Raw genomic sequence first — 25,123 nt, forward strand, 5'->3', positions numbered from 1 at the left:
AGTAGCTACATGTTTGTAAGGTGGCAGGAATGTAGGTATATTCATTAGCAGATAAAACATACAGTGTAAAGGGAAAAGAAATGGCACTAGTTAACATACATATTTGGGGAAGTAAAGATAAGAATGGAGGTGTATGTAACAGTTTTACATGATTTGGTATTTGTTCATGCTTTTTTTGTTTGTTTGTTTATTTGTTTTTTAAAAGTGTCTTGGCTAAAGAGGAAAGGCTGGCAATTTTCCTGCATCATGAATGCTGGAATTAGAGGCATGTTAACACCACACTGTTTGGTGTTATATGTTTTCCTAAGAAATGGAAACAGTCTTCTAGATGTAAGTCAATAAAGGGCCTTTAATCTGAAATATGACAAAATCATTTTGGAAAGCGCATACTGGGGCACTTGAAGACAAAGAATCAAGATCACTAGATCAAGTGATAGAATATAGATGCCTAGTAAGTGTGAGATGTGAGATCTTGTTTACACACACACACACACACACACACACACACACACACACACAAAGACAAAGTAGCTATTACAGTGTAAGAAGACATTGAAACTTTAAAATCAAGGCAATGGCAGTTAAAAAAAGCACAGAAATTAGAAAGGATTCTAGCCATCAAAACCATATTATCTCTACCTATGGGCTAATACTGTTGTGATAGTATTCTGTTATATCTTGGTTACCTTTAAAACATAGAAATTTTAATTTTATCTTTTTATTCCTACAGTGTATAGTGTCTGGTGAACATTTGCTGAAATAACAAATGCAGGCTAGGTAACGGATTCATTCACTTCAAATATATTACAACTAAGTTTATATAAAGTGAATTACAATGATCTCACGAAGCTAGCTTTCTGCTGGTTAATTAAATACCCTTTTTTTCTCTACTATAGAGTTGTCTGAACACTTAGACAAAAAGAAAGATCTTTGCAGACATAAGAGAGCTAGTAAGTAGAAATGGAAAAATGATTAGGTCTTATAGGAAAAGAAGAAAAAAACATTAAGGGTTTTTGGAATCAGTAATATTTAGAAAAGGGAAGTCTATGCAGATGACAGTTTGTACAGAGGCATGAAAGATGTAATGTATTCAGGATAAACTAAATCCTGTTTCAAAATTCAAATTTCTAGCTGAAAAAATATTAAAAAATACTTAAAGCAATACTGTATTACTGTAGTTACAAAATGTGATGCATATTCTTAAAAAAAAGAAATATACTCATTAAGTGACTTATGTAACTGTAACGCCTCTGTACATCATCTTTATAACAAAAAACTAAAAACGTAAAAATATGCACATTTATAATTTTGTTAAAAAATAACATTGGGCTCTGCAATTAAGTCTATTTCATGATTTTGTTATACTTTTTTTTTAACATGATTGACAAACATAACCTATGTAGACTCAAACTTGCCTTTTTTATAAGTTTTGCAGCAGAATTTTTTTTCTAAAAATACAAACATACATCTTTCAGTATCTAATAAAAATACACAGTATAAGAACTATTCGGGGCTGGGAAGGTGGCTCAGTGGTAGAGTATTGCCTTGCATGCATGAGGCGCTGGGTTCGATTCCTCAGCAGCACATAAACAGAAAAAGCAGGAAGTGGTGCTAGGTAGAGAGCTAGCCTTGAGCTGAAGACCTGAGGGATAACTCCTAGGCCCAGAGTTCAAGCCCCATCACCAACCAAACCAAACCAAACCAAACCAAACAAAAACCAACAAAAGAACTATTCAGATTACAGTGGTGAAAACAATCACATTTGCTTTTCTTTTTTTAAACTGTGATTAATAATTTAATTTTTGTTTGTACGGCCTGTAGGTCAGCAGCACAATTAAAGCTAACAAAATGGAAGGCAGGTAGCTGGATGCTTTGGAATAGAAGATTAGAAACATGTTATCTATTTTTACTTCGACTAATTTATATAAACCAGAAAAACAAAACAACAAAAGAATACTCAACAAAATTTAACATCTTCATGTGTGAAATTCCTTACCTGATAAGTACTTCTACTAGAGACCAGGATCCTTTCATACATGTTGGACACTGAAACAACTGTAAGTAATATCTTGACATGGCTGGTGACTCCCAAGGAGGATGTAAGTGAAGAAGAGCTGACAATATATGAAAGTATCGACCAGAAAACGTATCTATATTATCCTATTATTTAAAAATAAACAAACAAATAAAACACTATACTAGAAGTACAGTTTTGCCAGCTAATTCAGCCCCAAAACTGAAGAATTAACTGTGGCCTAACATTGTTTTCCCATATATATATATTTTTTATTTTATTTTATTTTTTATTTTTTGGGGGGACAAAGGAGGTCAGATGGAAATGTCATGAGGCATACTTATAAACTACAAGACTAGAACATATGAGTTGAGTGCCGGTGGCTCTTGCCTGTAACCCTAATTATTGACAAGACTAAGATCAAGGATCATAGTTCATCCGATGAAGGGAAGCCCTGAGATTTTTAAAAAAAAATAAGATTCTGTCTTATTTATAGATTTAATCAGTTTTATCAGTCTATTTTTAAAAAATTTTATTGTCAAGGTGATGTACAGAGAGGTTACATAAGGTAGTGTGTACATTTCTTGTTGAACTTGTCACCCCCTCCCTCACTTTTCTCCCACTTTCCTTCTCCTTCAACCCCCAGTTCAAGTTGCACAGATCATTTCCAACATATTGTCTTGTATTGCCTCTCCCTTTGTCCTCTGTCTTATTTCTAATTTACTACCAAAACAAAAGCCTAAAGTAAAGCCATGGCTCAAGTGGAAGTGCTAGCCTTGAGCAGTGACAGCGACCAGGACTGGAGTTCCAGCTCCAGGACAGCACCAAAAAACAAAAGAAAACAAAAACAAAACAACAACTAGTAAATATGGAATATCCAGTTTTTATTTCATAATAGTGAGAATAATAGTTCTGAAAAGTCACTTAAGAAGCAGCAGAGGTACGAATATTTTTAGCAATATTCTAACTTACTTTGAGTCTGATATATTTTATGTTTGTCTTATTTTCAAATCAATAGGTACCTCTCAACAGACCTTCACATGGTTTACTAAGGACTATGCTCATTCTCTCTGCATAACCATGAATGAAGTGATTACTATTAGGGTCTAATGAAGTAACTTACCAAACAGCATACTAGATCACTGAAATCTGATTTTTGTATTAAACTCTTTACTGCCATGAGAAATATCAGATTTCTTGGGTTCTGAGAAAATAGTAACAATCTTTCAGAATAGTGCCTAGATATAGTTCAGAAGTAGGGAAAAAGTGGTAACATTTCCTAGCAAAATGAGAAGGAAAAATTGCTATCTTCTCTTTTTTGATAAAACATGAGAAACCCTTAAAGACTGTTCTTACTTGCAGAATGTTCTCTAGAAGAGCATGAAGAAGGCATACAGGAGGGATGTAATGTGCTTGCAAAGAAGAAAGTTCTTCAATTGCTTCATTAAAAAACTGTCCTTCTATGAGGCTTTCAATTAAATTTAATACACCTCTGGGAAATTCAGCATTCTTAATCTAAAAGAAAAACAACTGCATGACTCATAAAGGTAAAATTCTGAGATCAACTCTTGAATTATTGAGGAACTTTAATTTCCTCATCAGTAACATGAAGATAATTGCCCTTGTTACTTGATAAAGTTATGTAATTCAAAAGGCAGATGTAGCCAGGCACCAGTATTTTATGTCTGTAATCCTAGCTACTAAGAAGGCTGATATCTGAGGATCATGGTTCAAAGCCAGCCCAGGCAAGAAAGTCTGTGAGACTCTTATCTCCAATTAACCACCAGAAAACCAGAAGTGTGGCTGTGGTTCAAGTGGTAAGAGTGTTAGCCTTGAGCTGAAGAGCTCAGGGACAGCACCCAGGCCCAGAGTTCAAGCCCCACCACCAGTCCCCCCACCCCCCAAAAGGTTGATGTATATGATTATTTTACAAGTAGAAAGCAATGCAAAAATGTTGTTATATTTATAATTTTCAATGATCTAAAATAATAAAAAAAATCCATCTCAAACTAAAGCATAAAAGAAATATGCAGAAATATGAGAACTATAGCTACATAGCATTTAGGCATAAACTTATATTGTTTTTTTCTCTGTTTATTAGAATAATCTAAATATATTAAGATTATCAATATTTGTAAAAATTGTTAGAGAAATATAAAATTATTGTTAATGATACACATTAATGTATGTAACTCTAAAACTTTCAAAAAAATTCGTCTCTGGTCAAATTACTTTTATCAATAAAAGTGACAACTATGAATTAACTGAGAAATAAAAAAATATTCAGAAAGACAACATAAAATAATACCAAGTTTGAAGTAATAAATAACAGAATAATATACTTTGGAAATACATGAAAATTGCAATCTGATAGTTAATTATAGTTATGAAATGTGAAACAAATTTCACCTGTCAAAAGCACAAAGTAAAAAATTTCAATTTTTATCTTGTTTATGACTATAGAGAATTTTTGTTTTTTAGATTTGAAAGAACTATACTTTTCTTTTACATTTTTGGTTAGAGACACGTTTCAAATTAAATAGGAAATTTTGTCATGCAAGTAATACATTCCTTTAAAAATTAAAAACATTTACTAAAAATAACCAAAGACAAAGTTTTCACCACCATCAGCATCCTACTCCAATTCCCTTACCTCTCCATTGCATACTGGCTGTTTATCTACTCTAATGCAGTTGTATCTGACAGCCTACAAAACAGTAATCATATAATTAAAAGTTAGCATGTAGAAAAATACAGTTCAGTTTAAAAGCACAAAAGCTTAGCCAAACATACAAAACAGAATCAGGAATACATTAATAGCTATAATTAATCTGATACATATTTGTTCAAATTAGTAACTTTCACCATTTTATGGTAATAGCACTTTTATGAGTATGAACACTTGTTTTCTCCTAAACTAGAATAACTTAAGGTCAGTTTCACTTTGAAGATATGAAAAGGTGTACTGTCCTTATTACTTTAATAATTATTACTTTTAACACTAGTTTATGCTGAGCATGATGATAATGCATGGTTTTAATCCTGGAAGCTCAGGAGATCAGGAATATCGAGTTTCCAGGCCAGACTGGGCTAAAAATAGCAAGAATCACTTCTTAACCAACAAACTATGCTCCAGAAATAGGTAGCAGGATTATAATTTGAGGTTGATCTAGGCAAAAAATGTGAGACCTTATCCAAAAATATTTAAAACAAAAAAGGCTCAAGTGTTAAGTTCCTTAGGAACTTAGCAAATATGAGGCCAAGTCCAAATCTTGGTACTGCTAAAAACAACTATAAAGAACCCTAAACAAGGGCTGGGAAGGTGGCTCAGTGGTAGAGCGCTTGCCTTGCATGCCTGAGGCCCTGGGTTCGATTCCTCAGCACCACATAAGCAAAAAGAAAAAAGCCAGAGGCTCAAGTGGTAGAGCGCTAGCCTTGAGCTGAAGAGCTGAGGGACAGCACCTAGGCCCAGAGTTCAGGCCCCATGACTGGACCCCCCCCAAAAAAAGAACCCTAAACAAACAAAAATATTGGGGGTGGGGGAGGAAGGGAGAACAGTCATGTTCTCTATACAATCATAAATAAAACTTCTGTTATATAATTGCAACCCCTCTGACAATAAAATTAAAAGAAGAAATTAAAAAGAAAGGGTACTGGGGCTGGGAAGGTGGCTCAGCGGTAGAGCGCTTGCCTTGCAAGCCTGAGGCCCTGGGTTCGACTCCTCAGCACCACATAAGCATAAAAGAAAAAGCCACAAGTAGTGCTGTGGCTCAAGTGGTAGAGCGCTAGCCTTGAGCTGAAGAGCTGAGGGACAGCACCCAGGCCCAGAGTTCAGGCCCCACAACCGGACCCCCCCCCCAAAAAAAAAGGGTACTGTAAATGGGTGAATCTGATCAAAGCATAATATTCGCATGTATGTAACACCACAATAAAATCTTCTTTAATAATTAGTGTTACTAAGTAATATTAAAGCTGAGCAATATAAATCATGCTTGTACTCCTAGCTACCTGGAAGCTCACATCAGGACTGCAGTTCAAAATTAGTCTATGACAATTGTTTGTAAGATTCCATTTTAGCTAGTAAAAAAGCTGGGCATGCTGGGTGTGGTGGCTCATGCTTGTAATCCTAGCTACTCAGGAGGCTGAGGATTGTGGTTCAAAGCCAGTCAGGGCAGGAAAGGCTGTGAGACTCTTATCTCCAATAAACCACTCAGAAAACCAGAAGTGGTACTATGGCTCAAGTGGTAGAGCTTGATTGAGTCTTGAGCTGAAGAACAGTGCCCAAGCCCAGAGTTCAAGCCCCACGACCAACGAAAATAAAAAAAAGGTAGGCATTGTGGTACACTCCTGTCATCCCAGCTATGCATAAGTATAAACAAGAGGATCATGGTCCAAGCTGGCCCAAACAAAAAGTTTTATTTGAACATGTACAAGAGCAGAAGGAGCTAGGGTATGGCTCAAGTGGTAGAGTACCTACTTAGGAAGTACTAGGTCTTAAATTCAAAATCCCAGCACAATAATAATAATAATAATAAATAATTAACAGCAACAACAATATTAAAACATTTAAAAACATTCTTAGAAAATTATCTGCAAGTATGATTAAGAAAAGATCCTGATTTCAGAAATTTCTAGAAACAGCTTTAAGAACAAGCAATCCAATGAAAAAAACCAGGAAAGATGAGTAAGCAACTGGCAGAAGAAAATCATAAATGTCCAAGTACAAAAGAAAATGTGGTCTATCTTGCTACTAAGAAAAAAACAGAATACTGATAATTCTTTGGCTTCTATTTTTTTTTTTTTTCCGGTTGTGGGGCTTGAATTCTGGGTCTGGGCGCTGTGTCTGAGCTCTTTGGCTCTAGGGGAATGCTCTACCGCTTGAGCCACAGCGCCACTTCTGGTTTTCCTAGTGGTTTATTGGAGATAATAGTCTCAGGGGCTTTCCTGGCTAGGCTGGCTTTGAACCACAATCCTCAGATCTCAGCCTCCTGAATAGGTAGGATTACAGGCTTGAGCCACTGGTGCCTGGCTTTGGCTTCTACTTTCAATGCATAAAACTGCTAAAAGTAATCTTACATGAACAAAAAAACCCCTGAATGACCTATAAAACCATAATTTTTCTTAAGCTTATCACAGATTAAAGGTTGTGGTCTAACCAGTTAAATGGAACTATAAGACCACCAGGTATCTAGGAAAATTATAGCAGTCTTTAAAAACAATTTATCTGTGACATTACAATGATATAAGCAGCAGAAAACTTAACAATATGCAAAATGTCTTCACACATTACTGTTCATAATAGAAAATTAACCAAGAAATTATTTTGATATTGTTATACATACTTTGGAATAACATACTGTATTTAAATATATTAAAATATAATTATAATTTGGTATACTAGAGACATGTAAGAGCATAAAAACGTTTAGTGTGCCAAGTTTTACCTGAGTTCTATATATATGCCTCTTTAAGGCATTTTTTATTTCAATGATATCCACATCTGTCCTGATATCCTTGGTTTTTGATTCGTTGGCATAATCAGCAAAAACAGAAATCTTCATTTCTTTCTGTATACATGTAAGAAAACTTTAGACAATGTACTGAAGATCATTGCCAATACAGATAATAATAAAAAAGAGTAGAACACATTCATACAATGTTAGCTACAGTACAAGTGCTCATAATTATTTATCAAGGTTTTATGAGAAAAACCTTAAAAAGTAAACATTTCAACTTTGTGACTTTTTATCTGATATTTACACTTCTTAAAGTCCTTCTCTTCCTTTTAAAGTGCCAGATAAAACCAAGAGCCAAGTAAACACTAGATAACTGAACTATGCTCTCTGCTCTTTCAAGTACTTTTTGTTTTTTTCTCAGTTGTGGAGCTTGAACTCAGGGCTTGGGTGCTGTGCCTGAGTTCTTTTGTTGAAGGCTAATGTCTAAAGGCTAATGTCTAAAGGCTAAAGTAGAGCCACAGCTCTACTTTTGGGTTTTGAGTAGTTAATTGGCCATAAGAGTCTCATGAGACTTCTCTGCCTTCCATGGGTTCAAACCTTGACCCTTACCTTTTGATCCTCACATCTTAGCCTCCTAAGTACCTAGGATTAAAGTAGCCTAGCTTTCTTTCAAATACTTTTCTTTTTTTGGCTAGTCCTGGGGCTTGAGCTCAGGGCCTGGGCACTGTCCCTAAGCCTCTCTGTGCTCAAGGCTAGAAATGTACCACTTGAGCCATAGTACCACTTCTGGCTTTTTCTGTTTATGTGGTACTGAGGAATGGAACCCAGGGTTTCATGCATGCAAGGCAAGTACTCTACCCCTAAACCACATTCCCACCCTCAAACACTTTTTTTAAACTCTACTAAATCTTTTCTAAGACCTCTTTTTTGTTATTGTTCCTATGTTCACAATAAATAAAACTTTTATTTACATTTATCATTTTCTGAACTTCCTTTATTTGGTCAGATTTTATTATTTTTTTAAATTTAGAGCCTTGTGCTTTAACTGGGGATTTTACATTCATGGCTCTGTTATACCACTTGAGTCAAGTCTCTAGTTCTCAGTTTTTGCTGGTTAACTGAAGAGTTTCACAGGTTTGTCTGCCTAGGCTTGCTTTACCATGATCTTCAGATCTCAGCCTCCAGAATACCTAGGTTTGTAAGTATAAACCACCAACACCCAGTTCTGAATGTCCTTTTAAATATCTCTGTCTGTCTCTGTCTGCCTGCCTGCCTGCCTGCCTGCTTACCTTACCTTACCTTACCTTACCTTACCTTACCTTACCTTACCTTACCTTACCTTCCTACCTACCTACCTACCTACCTACCTACCTACCTACCTTGTAATATGCAGATTCCTTATCTGAAATACTTGGGACCATAAGTATTCCACATTTTGAATTTTTTCAGTTTTGGAATATTTGAATATTTGTAATAAAAGATTTCTGGAACAGGACCCAAGTCTAAACACAAATTCATTTATGTTTTATGTATATTTCACACACATACACAAATATACACAGAAACAATTTTTTTGTGTGTGTTGGTTTTGGGGCTTGAACTCAGGGTCTGGGCACTGACTCTGAGCTTCTTTTCTTTGTTCAAGTGCAGTGTTCTACCACTTGAGCCACAGCTCAACTTAAGGCATTTTTAGTACTTAACTAGAGACCCTCAATGGACTTTCTTGTGTGATCTCATCTTGAAGCATAATCTGCAGATCTCAGCCTCTTTGAGTACCTAGGATTATAGACCACGAGTCACTGTGCCTACATGAGTGTGAGTGTGTGTGTGTGTGTGTTTGTGTGTGTAATTTTATACAATATTTTTATGCCTAAGTCCTAATTTTTATTGCAATCTATGAGTTCATGTGTTATTTTCTGCTTCATGCCACAAAATTACAGCACTGAATCCATTACAGAGTGTTGGATCATAAAACACTTTAGGGCTTGTGATATATAGATTAGGAATGCTTAACTTATAGAAACATGTTGCAGCTTAGAACATAAAGTTAAATTATATTTTCAGAATAATTTATCTAAGAAGAATCCAATTTAAAAGATAAAACTTTTATTATGAGTGGTATGTACACTAGGAAAGAGCATGATTAATGACCAAATTTATAATAGAATGCATTATTCAAATTACGTACCAAATTTTAAAATGTTTTTGATTTTTAAGAATTCACTCTGCCTTCCAAAATTTGTTGTTATATTCACAAAAAAACAAAATTAAAATGAATATATTAATTACTAATTGAAATTCTTTTTGTATTCATTTAAAATATTTTTACTAGTGACCATGTTAATTATAACATTAATGTTAGATTAATTAAAAGAGATCCTTTCATAAGTCATATGAGTGATATTTAATGCATTAACAAAACATAAAACTATGATTATCTGTCTAGGTTAGATTAGGAAAAAGAAAGAGATGAATCTAAAATTTTACCTGATCTCTATAATATATGTGCTTTTTAAAGGAACTTTTGATTGTATCATGTCCAACATCATTCTTGCTCTCAGTTTCTTTTCTGCGTTTTCTCCTCAAAGGATAATTTCTTTCAATATCTTCTTTTTTTTTTGCTTCCTTCTACACATATTTTTACAATTATATAAATTACAATATGAATTATACATGCTACAAACCAAACAAACTCAAAAACAGTAAGTTACAATACAATAAAAAAGCCTTAAAAATAGGAAATTTACTGTTGTAATGTTTATATATAAGAACATTTAGGTGAAGAGTTGAGCTTTACCTAGTATAGATGAACCTGCCCCATATTTTCTATCCTAGGAGTAAACCTTAAGCTAGAGAAATGCCCAAACATGCATATCAAGATTCACATGAGAATGTACATTGTTCATAATTTCATAAACCAATCAACCAACAAAAGAATCTCAAATTCTTATCAGTAATCGAGGACATAATTGTGATACTGTCAAACAATGAAATAAAGATAACAGCAAAAAATGTCTATAAATTGTATGAAACAAAATATTCATATATGTAAATAACATGATATATTGTTTGGAATAAATTCAACTGGTAAAATTATAATAAAAACAAGAAAATTATTAACACAAATTCTAAAATACAGAATAATTTGGGTAAAAAAGAAGGGAAGGACAGAAAACATTCTTCAAACTCTAGTAATGCTATTTTTTTAACAGTGGGTACAAAAACAGTCATTTTAATCTATGTTTTTGAAAGTCTACAAGACATCTTATAAATATATTTGCATATATAATTCTCAAGTAATTTGATCACTCATTATATTTGATAAATATAGAAAACAGTTGGGGAATATACATATATTTATTTTAAATTTGTAGAATTTTTACCTGATTTCCATATGTATGCCTTTTGAAGGTATTTCTCATTTTAACAAATTTCAAATCCTTACTGGATTCTCTGAATTTTTCTTTTTTATGATGTTCATGCAAAACAGAACTACTATTAACGTCTTCATCATGATTTTGTATTTCTTTCTGCATGTTTATAAAATTACTTTTAATTAGACAGGATTAAACAGACCCTCAACAAAAACAATGCAAATCACAACAAAAAAAAGTCAAAAAGATAAATGCTGTGAAACACATATATAAGAATACAAAAAGCAAAAGTGTCCTGTGAGTTACAGTACACATTATACCAGATGACGCAGAAAGATTCACTAGGGCTTTTACTAAATTTATGTCCTCACTTAATTTGTTTACCTGTATGCATAATACAGAGAGAGTAAGGAGTATTTCAAATCATTTTGCTTATTCACTAAGAAATTTAATTTAGAAATAAAAATTCTGAAGTTTTATATACATCGCAGAGGCACTTTAATAAATTGATCAGTTTATAGCTCTTTCTATATCTAAACATGTCAGCCAACAAAAAATTAATGAAAATGTCAACTCAAAAATCCTTTCGTTAAAACATGTTCATGAGATCATAGAATAGTCTGTGCTTTGGAATAGCCAGTAAAAAAATATAAGTATTTTCTGCCTCGAAAGTTCTAGAAAATCTTACCATATATGATTTATTAAAGAATTATGCAATTTACAAGGTTCCAAATTATTCCTAATTTTTTTTCAAGAAGTAATTTTGGGGCTGGGAATGTGGCTTAGTGGTAGTGCTTGCCTAGCACGAATGATGCCCTGGGTTCTATTCCTCAGCACCACATACACAGAAAAAGCCACAAGTGGTGCTGTAGCTCAAGTGGTAGATTGCTAGCCTTGAGTAAAAGAAGTTTGGAGGAGTACCCAGGCCCTGAGTTTTTAAATTTTCTTTCTTGTTACAATGAAGTATTTTATTTTAGACTAATGTAAGTTAGTGATCATTTTTAATGATTTAATAAATTAACTACAGTACATTTATAAAGCAAGGTATGAAACAAACTAGTAATAACTCTTCTATGAGTACAACCAATAATGCCATTTCTTTGCATATTGCAGATGAAAAATGTATTTGATAATTACTGTGTCCTCTGTTCTTTTGGCTTATCTTCTTTTTTAATATATTTTTATTGTAAAGATACTTTACAAAGGAATTACAGTTATATGAGTAAGGTATTGAGTACACTTCCTATCAAGCATTATTACCCCCTCCTTTGTTTTTCCCTACAGTCCCTTCCTTCCCCACCTTCTTCCCCCTTCCCCAATTTATTTTCAATGGTAACAAAAATTCAGTTTTTCAAAGTTTGTTTCTACATAATGTAAATACTTGAATTTAGGTGATGAATTATGAGTACACAGAAGGTTAAAAAAAAGCTTTATAGAACATCACAGTAAAACATACAGGGGAGTTTTAAGTAATTACTTTGTGCTGAGAATATAGTACATATGAGGGATTTTGTTTCTTTATATGATATATATATGTATATATGTATGTGTGTGTATATATATTGTTGAATATATATATGTATGTTGAATATATATATATATGTTGAATATATATATATATTCAACAAAAGTTCCTACAGATATTTTCTGTAGTAATTTTCTAGTATGCTCAAGTCAGACTAAAAATAGAGGGTTCAAATATTAAGCTTCTAGATGACCATTATTATTATTTTCATCAAGTATAGACTCTCAAACAATTCTGTATGAAAAACCAGAAAGGTACACTATTGGACCTATGAGATTTTACCTGGGTTCTAGACATGGTCTCTCTTAAAGCACTATTTATTTCAAGAAACCTCATATCATTCCCAAAATCTTTGCTTTTTTCTTGATTGCCATGTTCAGTCCAAAGAGATTTGGTTTGGGAATCTTCATCATTCTGAATTTCTTTCTGTATGTATGTATAAATGTTTAAAACAATTAATTAAGTATAATGTCAACATTATGAACACCTTACAGTATTCACCTTAAATAATAATATAATACTTAAATAAACAAGTATATATGACATACCAATCCAAAACAGATTTATTGAACACTGGTAAAAATCTTTCAAGGAAGCAATTACTATAGAAAAAGTTCTGAATAACAAATTAATTTTTGTATGTTTCAAGGTTAAGTTTTGTCTAGTAATAAGCATTTTTAATAATGAAGATAAAAATATTTTATGTAGTCATTATGCAAGCTAAAGTCATAATCTACTTTAAATTTTTTTTAGATGTATTAACTGAAATTTGGTAGATTCAAGGGAAAACTCAAATAGTGTAATCACTTAGAAAGACAAAGTTAAAGTTAAGCAAAATCAAACACCAGGAAGTAGTATTTGAAAGGATAATGGACAGGGGTTGATAAATGAAAAGGCAAAGAGAAGAAGAAGGCAGTCAGGAACCCAATGCATATCCTACAAGATTAAGAAGAGTAAGGAAGAGGTAGTTAGGGGGATGAGAATGTTGAAAAGGGTGAAACCGATCAAGTATACTATATTCATAAACTGATTTGTTAAATGACAACTCCTTTGTACAACTATTTAAATTTAAAAAAACAAACAGAAAAACTGTCAGATCATTGATAGAATTATAGACAGATTGTTTCTTGGATTACTTTTCTCAGTTGTTAATGACAAGAATTACCACTTGTAAGATAGCAATTCTCTTGAAAGAAAAAACATAAATAATTTTATCTATATATCTGCTGTCTATAGTGTTGACTTAATACTACAGGTAGCAAAACTCATGGTCAAAGAATGGCAACTACTAAGACTTTAAATTATTTTGATCTGTGTTGACATCTCACAGAACAAGCTTGCCAATGGTTCTCTTTTTTGAATGAGGAACACGCTTAGCTCTTACATACTTCTTTCCATGTCAAACTGACTGAAATGATTAAGTTCGTTCCTAGACAAATTGCTGTGAAGGAAAATGACATTATCCATAGTCCAAGTAGATCCATTCCTTGAACTAAGGTAAGATTCCCAATCTACATAGTAGATACTCACTAGGGAAAGGTAATTATTGAATGATATATTACACATATCCTTTGAAGACTCAAAAGGCTTTTACAATTTCTCTCTTAATCTAACAATTAAATGAGAACCCATTTTCCAGGCTCTATGTAAAGTGATTATGATATAATTAAAGATAGATGTTATCTTTCATGTTGAGAAGCTTTAAGTAGGGAAATAATAGTCAGTTAATCACATGTTAATTTTAAGTATTATGAAACAAAAAAAAGCTATAAAAAAGGCTATGTTGATGAATCGAAAGTATCAAAAATACTGATCAAGGGGTCAGTCAACTGCATTTCTTTAAAAGGCCTCAACAGAAATATGAACAATGAAGAAAAAGCAGAAAGCAAAGGGAGTAAAATAGTAGGAAAGACTTTTCAGGCAGAGAAAATACATTTGGGAAGATACCTAAGTAAGAAGTGGCTTTTCTGTTAAGAAACTGACAGGGAATTTTTGTTACAGCACAATGAACAGAAAAAAGCAGTGGACCAGGGGAATAGTTGAAAAGGTAGGAGGAAGAGAAATTCTGTAGAAGTTGTAAATGTTAAAATATTTAAGAACTGAGGGTAATGGAAAGTTATTGAAAGGTTTTAACTAGGGAAATGACAGATAAGAACTACTTCATAACAATTTTTGAATAAACTACAATAAACTAGCAGAGAAAAAGGCAGGTGTAATTAATAAAAATGTAGAATATTTGGTATATGCCAGGAGCAAAACATGATGAATTTGGTGTGTTGTTGATACAGAAAGGTCAAAATGGTCTGATTCAAGAGACATTTGAAAACCAATAGGGTTTAGTAGTTGGTAAGATATGAGGAGTTATGGAAAGAAAGGCTTCAAGAGTTACTTCAGGTCTCTAACATAAAGTATTAAGTAAAAAGATGAAGTATCTATTGAAAAAAACATAGTGAATAAAATTGTTCTGAATTAAGGTTGGTTTTAGACATACTAGAGATGTCTTCTAGAGTTTGATTCATTATCCAAAAACTTGAAAATTGGTATTTGTATCAAGTAGGGAGATGGAGATAGATGGAAAAGGCAGAAAAATATAATGCCTTAAAATACCTCTCCTTTCCAAAGGGAGGGAAAAAAACTTTTGAAATAATATTTTGCTGCTATTTTATTATATTCTGATATTAAAATGCTCAAAATTATTTTGATGTATATACCACTAACGCACTAAAAACAGAAGTAGAAACTCAAGATAAGCTTCTTTCCAAACTGCAAGAGGTATTCTTGAATGTTTAAGTAACTGAGAGTAATCATCTTAAAAATTATTTTACTTCTAATTATGATTGTTTTCAAAATTTGGAACTTAGCTTCCTTCTTGTTATGGCTCCATAAAGAACACAGTGTAGTACCTATTTACATAGCATCTACAATCTCTTAGTCTTTACAGTAATCTAGAGGTGGTTTAAAATATACAAGAAGATATATATATATATATATATATATCTTCATATATATATATTTAAAGAGAGAGAGAAAGAGAGACTACATGCAAATATTGAGCCATTTTATATCTAAGGGACTTGAGATCTGAACGTTTATGGTTTTTGCTATATGAAGGGTATCCCTGAAATCAGTCCCTAGGCAAAACAGAGGGATGACTGTATTTTACTATATTACTACTTTATAAACATTTAACAATGTCTACTATTTAGTTTACTCACCTCTAAAAGAAAATCCCCTAGATACTGAATTGGATAAAATGGAGCCTTAAAGTTATCTTTTTCTTTCTCAGCATTGATTCTTGCATTACTGGCAATCACATGAGTTATTCCACTTGGTGAACTTTTTGGTAAAATAATATTTGCTTTTCCCGCCTCCAAAACCCTAAATAAAAATGTAAAAAGTGTTTTAGAAAAATTGTCTATTAGTCAAATTATCTGTATCAATGACTTCCTGAGGGACTAGGATCTAATTCCTTAAAGTATTAGGTTCTTCAGCACAGATGTTATTTTTACTTACCCATATTGATATGGGAAAGGATTTAAAAAATCAAGAATATTAACGTACTTCCCACTGAAATAGCAGTAAGTCAGAAGAAAAACAAAGAAAGTTCAAGGAAGGCAACGTATCTTCACAAACTCATTCTGGACTACAGAAGATAAAACCAATCAGCAAAATCCTCTAAAAAGCTTAAAAACTTTAACTCTTAAAATATTTGGGCTGGATCTAAAATATACTTGGAACTCAAAAAATTAAATCCCCCAACAACAACTCCTCAAAGAAACAACTGCCCAATAAATAAGTGGGCTAAAGACTTAAAGAGAAACTTCTCTGAAGAGGAAAGAAGGATGGCCAATAGACACATGAAGAAATGCTCAACCTCCCTAGCCATAAAAGAAATGCAAATCTAAACAACATTGAAATATCACCTCACTCCAGTTAGAATGGCTAAAATCAAGAACTCTAATAACAACAGATGCTGGAAGGGATGTGGTCAGAAGGGAACCTTACTGCATTGTTGGTGGGAGTGTAAACTTGTTCAACCACTTTGGAAAGCAGTATGGAGGTTCCTCAAAAGACTCCACATAGACTCAAAAGACTCCCCTATGACCCAGCAATCCACTTTTGGGCATTTACCCAAATGTTTACAAACAAGACCACACTAAAGCTACCAGCACAAATATGTTTATTGCAGCATTATTTACCATAGCTAAGATATGGAACCAACCCAGATGCCTCTCAGTAGATGAATGGATCAAGAAAATGTGGTATATATATACAATGGAATTCTATGTCTCCATCAGAAAGAATGACATTGCCCATTTGTTAGGAAATGGAAAGGCTTGGAAAAAATTATATTAAGTGAAGTAAGCCAGGCCCAAAGAAACATAGATCCCATGGTTTCCCTTATTTGCAATATCTAGTATATGTCTGAGTCAAGCAGAAAAGGTCAGATAAGTTGATGTTAGGGAAATGAACCCTAAGATATGTATTCAAATGTTTTTGTTCTTTCATCCCTCCCCCAGAGTATAACCCCTGCTTTCACTGTATTTGATGTTGGTATAATTTGTGGAAGGGAAGGGGAAAAAAAATCGTTTAACTAGGGATACAGGTGGACCCATTGCAACAATGAGATGTACAAGTCGTTATGTCGAAAACGAACTTTACAACTTTGGTGCGGAGGAGGGGGGGAAGGAAGGATTGGGTGGGGGTGTGGGGAGGAAGGATGGGAAGGGATGGGAGGGGAAACAAAGGAGGAGGCTACAATGCTTGATAAGAAATGTACTCATTATCTTGCCCATGTAATTGTAACCTCTCTGTACAGTATTTTCACAATAAAAAACAAATATTTGGGCTGGAGACATGGCTCAAGTGATATATCACCAGCCATGTAAGCATGCTGGTCAGCATGAAGCATTGAGTTTAAGTCCAAGCATCAGCCAAAAATAAATAAATACAGAAATAGTAACCTTTAGTTTTTCTTTAGACTTAGAAGACAGAAACACACATATCCAGAAGATTTTAAGAAGTTCTGCTGCTGTTTAAGATTTAGATAGCAACATTACTACTATCTAACAATAAGAAAAAGCCAAATGATCTTCAAAGTCATTATTTTCCTGGCATTCAAAAGATAACCAAGATAAGAAGTCAATCAAGTAATCTGATTTCCAAAGAGTAATGAGCCCCTTTATGAAAAAGACTGGCTATCCAAATGATTTCACTTTTAGCAGAAAGAAGTAGCTGTCACTATAGTACATGAGAATTTGGTAAAACTTTTATAACATTTAAAGGCAGAGTATAGCTAATATGACAGGTTAGAAAACTGACACAAACTCCCCGCCCCCCTCCCTGGCATTCATTCACAAACTCTGCAACAAGCCTCAATTAAATGCTCATGAAAAAAAATGGGGGCAGCCGGATGCCAGTGGTTCATGCCTGTAAACCTAGCTATCCAGGAGGCTGAGATCTGAGGATTGTGGTTCAAAGCCAGCCTGGACAGAAAAGTCCATGAGACTCATATCCCCAGTAAACCAACAGAAAACCGCAAGTGTTGATATGGCTTAAGTGGTATATCACTAGCCTTGAGCTCAAGAGCTGAAGGAGAACATCCAGGCACCACAACCGACAGACAATAAAATAAAATAAAATAAATTAAATTGGGGCAGTTAAAAGAGAGCCTCCTCGGTAGGTACAGGTGGCTAGTGGGAACTGGATATAACTGAAATATAGATACAAGAGCATTTTCCTTTTCTTCTCTCATACAAAGCAAAAGCCTTTAGATATTTGGAGAATAAGATTCTTCCCTCCTCATACCACAGCAGGGAAAACACATTGCTTTTCTTGGAATGATAGAAGGTATAGGAAAACCTCCTGCTTCCCAGTCTAGAAAAAGATCCCATTGTTCTTAAACAACAAAAAGCCAAAATTATTTATACCAAAGCCCAAATTATTTATAGCAAAAAAGTGATAAAACTGCCACTTGGGGCTAGGACCTTCTAATCAACAAACAACAGAGGTCTAATATTGGGGGCAAGGACCCTCTGAAACAAGGCAGTATTTGACTAGGTGGGGGGGGGGATGAATTTCACAAATAAGAACGCAAATGCTAACATGGCCTGAACCTCATGGACCAATAAATAATAGAGAATGCTTACGACTGAAGAACTGAAAATATAACAATCTAAACCCTTGGCAGAAAAATGATCACAAGGCAAAGAGCACTGAGAGTCCATATGTAATCAAGTATTATGTAAAAGATTGTTGAAAGGGGAAGGTAAAACATGGACAGATGGTAGATCGAAAGTCCACATTAAGCACAAAGAAACTAGAGTCTGCTACTGTAAGGTAAAGTCATTCACCAAATGAAATTGTACCAATAGCAAAACTCAAACCCACCCCAACCATTGATAAAATTAGATAAACAGCCTTACAAAAGAAGTAAGCTAACTTTGGATATGAATATTATTCACTCCAGCCTGTATTACTGTATATAAGATGTCTAGTATACAACAAAATGTAGGACCAAACATGTTGACAAATGCCTAGAATCTCAGCTATTTGAGCAGTAGAAATCAGGAAGACCACAGTTCGAAGCAAGCCCAGGCACAAATATGGGCAAGACTCCCAGCTTACAAACACAGTGGGTATGATTGTGTATAACTATATCCAAGTTCTGTGGAGGCACAGAAATATCAAAGGAAGATCATAGTCCAAGGCTGGTCCCAGGCAAAATAATGTGAGACTCTATCTTCCTTCCCACCACACCCAAAAATAACTAAAGCAAAAAAGACTGGTTTGAGGTAGAATGTCTGCCTAACAAGGCTTTGAGATCAAACCCATGAAAAAAATAGTAGTAAAAAGTATAAGACATACACAATGGGGCAAGTAAACCCCAAAATCATTATTAAGAAGAAATCATAGTACACACTAACACATGATGCAGATGTTACACCCAGCTTGAAGGGCTGTGTGTAGAAGTCAAGTCGTAGAGTGGTTGTTTGACATTTAGAAGGCGTCGGATTTTCCCATGCACCAAACATTAAAAATGTTTGGCTCTCCAGAAGGTTTCCTAAACCTGCCTTTTCAATTTCTTTATGGAAGTTTAATTACATAGGCATTAGTAAATTCTTAACTATCAATAATTACTTTCTGAATAGACTATTTTCCAATCAAAAGAATAGCCAATGCAAAACAACAAAAACCAAAAAATTTTTAACCAAACTATATGTTACCTATTAGGGTAACATTCAACATTTAAGACCACACTTTGAAAACAAAGGAATACAAAAGGATAATTAATACAAATAGAAAACAAGAGTAAATATACTCATTATCAGACAAAAGAGACTTCAAGTAAAAACGACACAAAAAGACAAAGATCATTATACAATAATTAAGGGGTCAATTAAGAGTCTATAATAAAATATATGTATTGAATCTTAGAGCATCTAAATACCTAAAGCATATAGTGAAAGATCTAAAGAGAGAGAGAAATTATAATTATAATACAGTATTACAGTTGAAAACTTCAATGTACCATTTGCAACCATGGACACATAATTCAGACAACTTTAAACAGCTGAACTTCAATTATACTTTATACCATATTTACCTAAAAAAATATTAAGAACATTTCATTCAAAAGCAAAAAATCGTTCTTCTCAATGTAAACAGAACATTTTCTCATACAGATCCTATTATGCAACAAAAGAAGTTTGAATAAACCTTAGAAGACTAAAATCATATCAACCAACTTTTCTGACTACATCAATTTAAAAAATTAGAAAATCCACAAATAAAGGAAATTAAACAACATAAGCCAGATCAATGGATTAAATCTGGAATAAAGAAATTTAAAAAAACATTAAAGACAAAGGGCTAGGGATAGATATTATGTGAGGCCCTAAGGTCAATACCAAGCATTACAAAACAAGAACGACAACAACAAAACTTTTGAGACACATCATAGTGGAAACAATACACAGAATTTATAAATTTTCCAGTTAACCTAATGCTATACCTTAAGAAAGAACCTATTAAATCCAAAATTAGCAAAACAAAATGAATTATGAAGACCAGAGCATAAACACTAAAACTGGATAAAAGAGATCAGCATTGTGAAAACTTGTAACCTCAGCTTTCTGAGTCAGAAGGGTCATGAGTTATAGGTGAGCCTGAGACCATTAAAAGATCCTCTGTCAAAATCAAAGAAATAAACAACAAAACAGAGACCAGAAAAGAAAAAATGAAACCTGGTCTTTCAGTTTATGAAAAGTTAAAAATGATAATTACGCATATTAAGAAAAAGAGAGTAAAAAGGACCAAATTCAGATGAAATAAAAACTACAAAAATATGAGAGACTATAGTGAATTTAGAACACCAAACAATATGTGTACATTTTATATAGATAAAACCTACCAAGACCAATTCATAAAAAATCAGAACATCTAGACAGACTAGTAACTAAAAATGAGATTTAATTAATAATAAAATAAGTCTCCCATTAAAGAAAAGCCTGGATCTAACAGCTTCACACTTGTATCCTACTAGTCACAAAATGAATATTACTTCTTTTCAATTTCTTTCATAAATATTGACAGGGAGAAAATTTTCAAGCATTCCACAAGGTCATTATTATCTTGATGCCATATCAGAAAAGAACACAATGAAAAAAAAACAAACTATGGGCCAGCATCCTTATTGAACACCAATGCAAAATCTTCCAGAAAGCTGTAGGAAACTGAATTCAACTGAAGATTATAAAGATCATTTACCATGATTAAGTAGGAGTCATCCTGGGACTTCAAGGATGGCTCACCAATTGCAAATCAAATCAATAAACATGTTATGTCCTGTCAACAGAATAAAGGACAAAATCATATGATCATTTAAATGGATTTTAGAAAAAAAATAGTTTAAAACATTCGATATCTTTCATGATAAAAAATTCTCAATAAACTAGGTAGAGTGGGAACATACCTCAACACATAAAGGCTAACATTATACTAAACAGAATGAAACAATGGTTTTCTTCTGTGATCTGGAACAAGACCCACTACTTTCATTCAACATGTACTAGAAATCACGATCAGATCAATGAGGTAGGAGAAACAGCATTTAAGCTGGAAAGAACACAAACTTCCAGTTTGCAGAGAAAATGACCTTATATAGAGGAAACTTTAAGGATACCATCTACAACTTACTAGAAATAGTAAATTAACTGGTTAAGGTTGCAGAATAAAAAGATCAGCATACAAAAATCAGTAGTGTATGTATGTGCTAATAGTGAACTAAATGAAAAAAATTATCCCACTTATAAGTTACAAAAAAAGAAGACAAAATAAACTTAACCAAGGTGGTGGAATAGAAACAATGATAAAAGAAATTAAAGAAGAGTCAAGATTCAAGTAAACAGAAATATCTTCTTGTTCCTAAATTGGAAGAGTACTATTAAAATGTCTATACTACCCATGTACATATTCAATAAAATCTCTTTCAAAATACCAATGACATTGTTCACAGAAATTAAAAATAAATCCTAAAACTTATGAAACCACAAAAGATCCTGAATATCCAAAGTACTCTTGACTACAAAGCACAAAGCTGAAAAGTATACTACTTGATTTCAAAATATATTACAAAGGAACAGTTACATACTGTACTTCTGGCATTAAAATATACACTTGTATTAAAACCAACACACAGACTAGTGGATCATGTTAGAGCCTGTAAACAGATACATTTATGGCCAAGTCATTTTCAACAAAGGTGCCAAGAAAATTCAATAGGAAGAGGACAAGCTCTTCAATAAAAGACAAGGAAAACTCAATATCCAGATACAGAGAAATGCAATTAAATCTTATGCTATATTAAAAAATAACAAAACCATTCCAAAATGAATCAAAGACTAAACTATTAGAAGAATACAGAGGAAATGCTTCATGACATTGAGCTGGACAGTGATTCTTTTGGATATGACCTCTAAAACACAATAAGTTAAAAACAAAAAACTAGACAAATCAGATTCCATCAAACAATAACTTCTTCACAGCAAAGGAAATTAACAAAGGGAACAGACAATACATAGAAATGTTAAGTATAATCTGGGTTAATGACTGGAATTAAATGAACAAACATTTCTCAAAAAACCAATGGCCAAAGATATTTAACATCACTCATCAGGGAAATGTGAATCAAAACTACAATGAGGTATAGCCAAAGATGTTTAACATCACTAATTAGGGAAATGTGAATCAAAACTACAATGACAGGTGTTTTAACACCTGTTAAAACACTATCCAAAAAAAAAAAAAAGTAAATGCTCACACTCTGTTTGGGGGAATATAAATTAGTGCAGCCATTATGAAAAACAACATGAATATTATAACTACAATATAATAAAAATCCCATCACTGGCTATATATCCATATGATATGAAATTGTTGAAGAGCTATCTACAGTCCCATGTTTATTACTCTATGATTCACAATAGCTAAGACACAGCAGAATAAACTCAAATGTCCATCAAATGATGAATGGACAAAGAAAATGTGGTACATAAACTCAGTGGAATTCTAATCAGCCAACCCATAAAAAGAATTCCTTCACTTGGATGAAACTAGAGAATGTTAAATGAAATAATACACAGAAAGACAAAGACTGCATTGTTTTAGTCACATATTGATCACCTAGAAATAAAGCAAGACAGTAGTTACTTGAGATTTGGGTTATAGAAAGGTAGAAGGATATGAGGATATTTTAATGAAAGGATTGAGAATGCAGATGAGTGATTGATTGCCAGGGCCATCAAAGCAGATGATTTTCAAGGTAAGGAGAGTAGGGAGGGGAGTAAAGAATGAATAACCATTGATTATTATGTACCTTTTGCATAATGACAGTGTGCTTGCTCTGGCAGCAGATATGTTAAAACTGGAATAATAATGTTCAAATAGTAGGTTGATTATAGAATAAAACTTTAATGATAAAAGCCAAAATACTTGGAAAGACACATGGTCCACAGATAGGAATGTTCAATAAGGTTGTTTTTTCCACTGTGAACAGTATAGAAAAAAAAAATCACAAAATCTAAACTTGCCTGATAATAACTGGCAAGGTGATTCTAAAATATGTATGGAAACACAAAGGACCCAGAATTATGAAAATAGTTTAAAAATTCATACTACATGATTTTATGACTTATTACAGCGTGACCAAATCAGTGTGGTGATGTATCAGTATCAGGTGGGCATAACAGAAAAATCATATAGAACAGAACATAAAATCAAGAAAAATATTACACATATATGGTCAAATGATTTTCTCTCCAATACTGCTATTGGAAATGGAAAACAGTGCAACTGCTTTGAAAAATAATTTGGTATTTTCTTACAACGTTATATATACAATTACCATCTGAAATAATAATTTTATTTCTAGGGGCTGGGAAGGTGGCTCAGTGGTAGAGTGCTTGCCTTGAATGCCTGAGGCCCTGGGTTCAATTCCTCAGCACCACATAAGCAAAAAGAAAAAAGCTGGAAGTGGCGCTGTGGCTCAAGTGGTAGAGCGCTAGCCTTGAGCTGAAGAGCTGAGGGACAGCGCCCAGGCCCAGAGTTTAGGATCCAGGACCAGACCCCCCCCCCCCCCCAAAAAAAATTCATTTCTAGATTTCCTAAGACAAATGAAACCAAGTCTACATGAATACCTGCAGTCAAAAGCTTCCAAATGACCACCAAACAGCCTATCAACAGTGATATTTCCATATGGTGGAATACTACTAGCAACAAGAAATTAACTATTGAAACATTCAACAACATGGCTAAATCTCTATTATATAAGGCAAGTGATGCTATATCAAAGGAATATATTCACTTTGTTCCTATATGTATAAATCTCAGGGGAAAAATAGACAAATGTAAGCTGTAGTGACAAGAAGGAAACCATTATTGTTGGTCCAAAACTTGTATTGTTGGACCAAAATTAAGGGAACATAGGAAACCAGTAGATACTTGTATTGGTGGTCCAAAATTAAGGGAACATAGGATACAAGTATATTGATATAGTGAGGCTAATATGGATGTATAAATTTGTCCAAACATCAAAATGTACACTTAAAATGTAAGCTTTTCATTATCTATAAATTATACTTGTGTAAAGGAGTTGGCCAAAAGAAATAACATGTACACTAAAATAGTGAACACCCAAATATTCTAAATACTAGAAGATAGATTTTGTTCTATTAGATACATATGTTTACATAAAGGATTGCCTAGGAGATCAAAGAATAAATCACTATAGTTCTTTCTGACTGTTAATTGAAAAAAAAAGTCAAAGGGTAATTTTGTGCCAACACTGTTTTTCCATTCATTTCCCTGGAATTAATGAGATTTCATCCTACCTTACAAGAGAATCACTGCGTTTATCAGCTCTCACAAGGAGGACAACTTTCCATCTGTGGAAAGCTCCTGGAGCACCAGTGCGCTTTAGCTCTTCACGCCATCTTTTAGGGGCAGACTGCATTTGAGGTGAAAAATGAGAATCCTTTTCAATTTTATATCCCCATTCATAAGTTGTCTCATCAAGCCACCTGCCACTTCTGGCACTATGAATTATGTAGTCCTTAGTCAGAACCCACTTTCCTGAAAAGAAATGAACAGTTCATCACAGAAAGAATTTTGGTTCTGATAAATGATAAACAATAAAGATCAAATCAAATCAAAGCCAACATTTTCAACATTATGCTGCCAACATTACCTCTGAACT

At 33.4% G+C, this 25,123-nt stretch overlaps 1 protein-coding gene across 3 annotated transcripts in view; it reads right to left on the reverse strand.

The window, feature by feature from the left end:
* The window catches only part of Slf1 (SMC5-SMC6 complex localization factor 1), a 62,880-nt gene that overhangs the window by 26,935 nt on the left and 10,822 nt on the right, over positions 1 to 25,123 (reverse strand). For all 3 annotated transcript variants that reach the window (XM_070031081.1, XM_070031080.1, XM_070031083.1), the window contains exons 4-12: positions 24,759 to 24,999; positions 15,585 to 15,747; positions 12,652 to 12,795; positions 10,854 to 11,000; positions 9,958 to 10,098; positions 7,459 to 7,581; positions 4,668 to 4,721; positions 3,371 to 3,529; positions 1,997 to 2,160 (exon numbers count right to left, since the gene is read on the reverse strand). In XM_070031081.1, the coding sequence (XP_069887182.1) occupies positions 1,997 to 2,160; positions 3,371 to 3,529; positions 4,668 to 4,721; positions 7,459 to 7,581; positions 9,958 to 10,098; positions 10,854 to 11,000; positions 12,652 to 12,795; positions 15,585 to 15,747; positions 24,759 to 24,999 (1,336 nt within the window). The remainder of the gene's footprint in view (positions 1 to 1,996; positions 2,161 to 3,370; positions 3,530 to 4,667; positions 4,722 to 7,458; positions 7,582 to 9,957; positions 10,099 to 10,853; positions 11,001 to 12,651; positions 12,796 to 15,584; positions 15,748 to 24,758; positions 25,000 to 25,123) is intronic.

The sequence above is a fragment of the Dipodomys merriami genome, unplaced genomic scaffold (genome assembly GCF_024711535.1).
Source record: "Dipodomys merriami isolate MVZ:Mamm:240054 unplaced genomic scaffold, mDipMer1.0.p SCAF_20, whole genome shotgun sequence".
NCBI lineage: Eukaryota > Metazoa > Chordata > Mammalia > Rodentia > Heteromyidae > Dipodomys > Dipodomys merriami.